Source organism: Hordeum vulgare, chromosome 6H (assembly GCF_904849725.1).
Source record: "Hordeum vulgare subsp. vulgare chromosome 6H, MorexV3_pseudomolecules_assembly, whole genome shotgun sequence".
Taxonomy (NCBI): domain Eukaryota; kingdom Viridiplantae; phylum Streptophyta; class Magnoliopsida; order Poales; family Poaceae; genus Hordeum; species Hordeum vulgare.
The window spans coordinates 502,627,701-502,634,204 of record NC_058523.1 but is presented as its reverse complement, the minus strand read 5'-3'; the positions used below and the strand labels follow the sequence as shown (position 1 = coordinate 502,634,204).

General features: G+C 42.4%; 1 protein-coding gene across 1 annotated transcript; it reads right to left on the bottom strand.

The window, feature by feature from the left end:
- Positions 1-737: 737 nt before the first annotated feature.
- LOC123403789 (disease resistance protein RGA5-like) lies at positions 738-5,089 on the bottom strand. Its single transcript, XM_045097705.1, has 3 exons — positions 4,218-5,089; positions 1,406-3,376; positions 738-1,104 (listed from the first exon to the last, which is right to left on the bottom strand). Exons 1-2 carry the CDS (start codon positions 5,030-5,032, stop codon positions 1,429-1,431), a joined length of 2,763 nt encoding a protein of 920 aa, XP_044953640.1. The 5' UTR covers positions 5,033-5,089; the 3' UTR covers positions 738-1,104; positions 1,406-1,428.
- Positions 5,090-6,504: the final 1,415 nt, after the last annotated feature.

The following is a 6,504-nucleotide window of genomic DNA, read 5'->3' as shown; positions in this document are numbered from 1 at the left end:
TGGACATTCATCAACTTGATAGCCAAGTTGATTTAATATGACAACTCTGCTATAAATATATGACAAATAAGTAATAGTAATCCGGCAAGTAGCGACAAAAATAAAAGTTGTTGAAACATGTGTATATGGGATCTAGTTTTTAAGATTTCATTGCAAAAAAGCAAAAACGGATTATTAATTTAGATAATCATTTGGAAGGTAAATTATCTTTAAATACACAATCAGGAAAATATTTGATAATGTCATATCCATGTAATGTTGAATGCATGTAAGAAATGAATATGAGGAAGGCACGCTGCACGGGAAGACTAATGTACGCTCTAAAGACGATAATCACAACGCCATCCAGATTGTTGAGAAAAAGAAAAAAACTTATGAATGTCTCCATAAATGGCTCTGTTTTCACGAAACATTAGCACGCCATTTTGGACTGACCCATACGGCAAAATAATATGTCGAGCATTAATTGCACAATTGAACAGAGTTTACAGAGTACAAATGAACACGACAGAGACAACCCAGCTTAGGCCCTGTTTGGAACCACCCAGATTATATAATTCAGTTTTTATAATCTATTATGTCTCCAAACAGGACAGTTTATGGTGTAGATTATAAAAATTAGACGGATAGATTATTAAAAACTTATAATCTACTCTATACCAGCTAAAATCAGATTATGGATTGCTAATGACCCATTATCCTTATAAAGTAGAAGATAATTACATTCCTACCACCGCCATCCTCCTCTTTTAAAAAAAACAGAGGGCAGACAGGTCATTATGCAATGTAAAACTTGAATTATAGTTTATATAATCTAACCTCCAAACATATCCACCTACATTATTTTTATAAACCAGATTATATAATCTATCTTCATAATCCAGATTATCATAATCTATTATGATTTCAAACAGGGCCTTAACCAGGGAGAACACCAAGACAAATCGGCTCAAAGAAAGTAAAAATAAGAAGAGTAAACACGAAATGATGAAACTCCTAATAGGCGACTCATCGGCTCATCGCATCATCAGCACATGTTCTTCCACGGGAATTCTATCCCCTCCAGACCATGAGTTCTGACAAGTCCGCACACAAGAAGATCGCCTGAATCGGGGAGTGTTCACGAGGACAAGAAACAGTAACATTTTAGTGAGTAACAGCACAGAAAAATCTTGTTTAATTTCTCAAACAACTTCTCTTAGAAGGAAAAAGAACAGAGCTTCTTCTCCCATTTCATTGATTTGAAACCATACTCTCCCCTAACAATTTTTTTTGAAATCATACTCTACAAACTATAGATCAGAAAATTAAAGCAGAGGAAGGCCTTAACTCCCCTTTTTAAAAAGCTACAGTCAGGACGTATGAGGCAACAACAGAAGGGCGATATGAAATCTTGGGGAATTACCTGAAGTGCCAGCGTGCTTGGGACTAGCACCCAACATGGAAATTCAGAAGTTGTAGGTTAGGATGGTTGGGATTTTTCATAGCTGCTCTCTCCATGGCAGCCTTTGCAGCCTCAAGACCTTCAACGCTGGTGGTGCCACTTACTCTGCACTCAATAGAGGTGAGGCATGGGAGGTTCTCAATGCCGAAATCATAGGTATCAATGTCACCGCCGGCGAGAGACTCTGTTTTAGCTATGCTGAGATAAATATTGATCCTTTCCAGCCTGGGCATACATCCCTGTGTAAACATTAACATCATATTATAACGCAGGTTCCTCAGGCATCGAAACCCGTCTCCTCCACTGACACTGAGTTTGCCTTTTGATGACTTTGTTGTTTCCTCGAGATCCAGTGTGAGAAGAGCCGGTAAGCCTCCAAGTATGCACAGATCTTCCGGCTCAAGACCCTCCACTTCAAGGCGTAACTTTTGCAGGTTGACGAGGGAACCCACCCAGGCTGGAACCTGAGCAACTGCCGAACGCCAGGTCATGAGCTTCTTGAGGCCAACTGGGGTCGGGCTCCATGGTTCGAGTAAGAAGCTGCCGCCATTCCAGATGGTTACAGAACGGAGGTTTTGCGTGCCTAGGTTGCGGAGAGATTGATAGGCAGTGGAATTCTTGCAGCACTTCTTGGTAACCCCAGCTACAGGAACATCAAACAGATCAAGGTATATCTTCCTCAGATTCTTCAGCTGCCCAAGTTCTCGGAGAAAGTTAGATGACTGCTTCAAGGCTCTGACCCGTTTCAACATCTCCAGTGCTTGCATCTTCGAAACTCCATCAGGAAATGTGACACAATTGTCAACAAGCAGATGCACCAAGCTACCGAGATTAACAATCACTGTCGGTAATTCACGCACGTTGGTGTCTCTTAGGTCCAGCATCTCAAGGCATTGCAGATGCTTGATTTCTTTTGGAAGCTCACTTACCCCAACTTGTCTGAGGTTCAAGTACCTTAACTGAAATAACCTCCCTATATTTACCAGATGCTGGTTTTCCAATTGGCGGCAACCCCCGAAGTCGAGAACCAGTAAATGCCTGAACTCCGTCATAGAAGGGATTTTCACTGTATTCCCAAACACATTAAGTGACCGGACATGAGACAACACCAGGTTTGCCGGCGGGATGCAATTTCCTTCATCTTTAACTTGAAGAGAGAGCCGTCGAACTTTGCTTTGCGTCCCTATAGCTAAATTAGGAACACCAACTAAAGTAACGAAGTTCTCTTCAATTGACTTGGATATGATAAAATCAAGAATTGTGTCATGAACTCGGCAACTCACCACCTTGCCATATGTATTTCTCGCAGCAGGTTGAATCAAGCTCCTATTTATGAGCTCATTAAAACACCTCTCTCCTAACTCATGCAAAGTGTATCTCTCTTCTTTACGAATAAATCCTTCAGAAATCCATCTCCTTATCAGAGCCTTCCTCTTAATGACCTGATCTTCTGGGAATATACTCAAGTACAGTAGACATGTTTTAAGATGAGGAGGAAGATCAAAGTAACTAAGAGACAATATCTTTATCATTGCTTCAATGCTAGGATTTCTTTCTAGCGCACAACCAATTGATTTTTTCACTCGATCCCATTGATCATTTGTACTTTCTGTGTTAGCCAACAAACCAGATATAGCTATAATTGCCAAAGGTAAGCCTCCACATTTTTCCAATATTTGATCAGAAACTTCTTTAAGGTGTGAAGGACAATCTTCTTCGGAGTTGAAAAGCCTTATGCAAAAAAGCTGTCTTGAATGCACCACATTAAGAGGCTTTATTTTATAAATATTTTTCCGTGATGAACAAGATTGAGCGACATCAATATTACGAGTAGTGGTTATTATTCTGCTGCCAAGAGTGGTGATGGGGAATGCATACTTCATAACGTTCCATTCTTTGATGTTCCATATATCGTCGACTACAACAATGTACCTGCAAATAAAGATAAACATTATCCCAATTATCTTAAAAATATTGTCTGTTTGAAATTGCTTTTACCACACTTGCTACGTGGTTCCCCAATATCCTAAATAGTTCTATTTTTGCAGTGGAATTGACATGCAATATATATTATATCCTAAGACTTTTTTCTTGTATTTCAAAAAGATTAAACAATCATTTACTTACCATTTCCAACACATTTTCTACCATTATATTTTATTGCATGTCAACGTCTTAGGTGCAACACTGAAAAATTACAGGTGTCACAACTAGAGTTAGTTACCACCAGTAACTTAAACTACGGTTGTCTTTTCACCATATATTACTAAAATTTTATGGAAACCTAGGTTATCAAACTAACGTTTTAAAGCAGGAAGCTTGCTTATGGGCTGGGGGTAATACGGCGGCATGGTCACTAGAACCTTGATATATACATGAAAAAAAAATTGAAAATGATAAATCTCGATCTTTTGGGATTTACCCATGGTAAACCGAATGTTTTTTGTGGCAACTTTAGTTGACGGGTGGATGGCAACTTTAGTTGACAAGCACGGTAATTTCCTGGAAAGACAATTGAGGAGGGAATTGTCATGCTTATCAACTAAACTTGCCATCTCTCCCGTTTATAAATTGCCACAAAAAACGTTCAATTTGGCATGGGCAAATACCGAAAGTGCAGAACGTATCGGCGTCCAAAAATATTTTGTTTTGAAGGATTTCTATTCTAGTGATAAACTAATATTACTTGTTGTGTGTTTTATGTCAGCAGTAAAAAAGATAATATAAATGTATATGAAACATGAAGGCACACAGCAGTATTTTGAGTCGGTACCTTTTGTCAAGGAGGAAACTGGAGATCTCAGTGATAAGTTGTTGTTCACCCCCAGCTTTTGTATTAACATAATCTTTCCCGGTCACTTGGCTTAGAATAGTTCTCAAAACTTTCATCGTGTCTGGATTGCGTGACACAGATAAGAAAGCATGACAATCGAATTGTCCGACAAGCTCTTTATATACTTGGTTTGCAAGAGTTGTCTTGCCTAGACCTCCAAATCCATGAATGGAGACCACCCTTGATTGTTGCTGCGTTGGTTCGGACAATAGTTGGATAAGCTCGTCCTTTGGTCCATCGATGCCAACGAGCTTGGATACATCCTTAAATATAGCAAGAGCTCTAGGATCAACCATGGCGTTGCTAGGCTTGGAGATGGCCTCGCGAGTGGCGTACCTTGCGTGTCGCTTCCCCACCACAACGACTTGTTTCTTCAAACTTTGTATGGCCTTGGCGATCCCACGGCGAGCCTTCGTCCTGTCCAAGAGGTACTTGATCTTCTCCATGAAGCCATCTGGCTTGGCAGATCTGTCGTCATCGACACGCGCCACGAAGTCATCGAGGTGGTCCTCGATGTCATAGGACAGTTCCCGCACCTCATTCATCCATGCCTTGTCCTGAACAACAGGATCCTCATCCTCCACCTCCGACATCTTGAGGAGGAAATTGTGCATGGCTGCGAGCTCGTCGGTGAGGAATTTGATCTCGTCGCGCACTTCCTTGAAACGCCTGTACTTGTCGCCAAGCAGAGCGGCCAGCTTCTCCAGCACGGGTTTCAGGGCCCCCGTTGCTACACTCACCAGAGCTGCATCCATGCTTGCGCGAGTTGGTGATAGCAAGCTGAGATGATTTTGTCTGCGCTGCGTATGATGTGTAGGTTGAATGGATGCTCGAACCCCCCGCCCACCTCGATCGGGCTTATAATTAGCTGCGTTGACCGTAAAGCGCAAACTCATTCGGCATAAACTATTGAACTTTTGTTAATTCGCTTGCTTGTCGCGTACGAACATGTTGGCTCCGCGTTGCACAAGACAGCCACGCATGTTCTCTTGCCCTGTTGTTACTTTAATTTGCTCCCGCAAATAATTCGTATTGCTTTGAAATGAACGTTTTATTACTTAAAAGATTTAAGCATTACATCTGACTTCTGCATAACTTAGATATACACAGCCAAATGATGTCCTCTCATTCAAACGAAAAATAAAAAGATAAAATACAAAGAAACATGTACATTCCGTATGATGCCTAAAGCCTAAAGCGAAGGAGGGGGGTGTCAATCCTACGATCATGTTGTCACCCATGTTCGATAAAGTATCCATCGCCATAGTCTTCAATCATGTACACACCTTCATAAGTAGATCTCGATTCTCTAGCATTGCAGAGGTGATCATAAACAAAGAGTTCCAGTACATTTATAAATAACCTGCATAAGAGCATCTCTAGCAGACCCATATAATGCCCGACCCGCAAAATAACCGCCAAAATATGGATCAACACAGAAAAAGCTGCCCGACCAGACCCTGCAAACGCCTCCGACCCGTAAAAGTTTTTGCAGGGTGTGGCAAAATGCCCACCCAACCCACGAAAACGCAAGTTCTCCCCCTCGCCCCATTGGTGCCCTGTATATATCGGGAGCGGTTGGTGGGTGAGATATTTCAGCCCGCGCTTTTCCCCATCACCGCCGTCGGGCGCCGCCTTTGATTCCGGCCATACCAGCCGCTCGGAACACGTCGGCGGGCCGCCACATGCCCTAGATTGACCTCCACGACTCCCTCGTGTCTCAGCTGGCCGGGAAGCTGCAGATCGGCGGTTGTTTGTCGCGGCCATCGGATTTGGCTTTTCTGGCCATCGGCGGCTGCTCCAAGCCATGGATTGATTGGGGAGCACCCCGCACAGTCCGGCAAAGCGCCAGCGCCGCATGCATCTACTGGTTCATCCTCTGGTCGCCGTCGTCGGTTTGCCGGCAAGGACACTTCCAGCCGTCGCCTGAGCTCGGTGATCGCACAGTGGCTCGCCGGCTTTCCGATGCCGCTCATACAGTGCGATGACTATAGACAGTGATGCGACTCACATCTAACATGCGGCAACACCTCGGATGGGTATTTTTCAAATGCACTAACGATGAGGTATGTTCTTCTTTCTATTCGGCTTTGTTAACTTATTTGGTTTAATTTTGGTAGCTTATTGAAGTGTTCATGTGTGTAGGAAGGTGGATGCTCATTTTGATATTGGAAATAAGAACACATCTATTCATTGATAGAAAGAAAATTAATAGATATTCGTACAC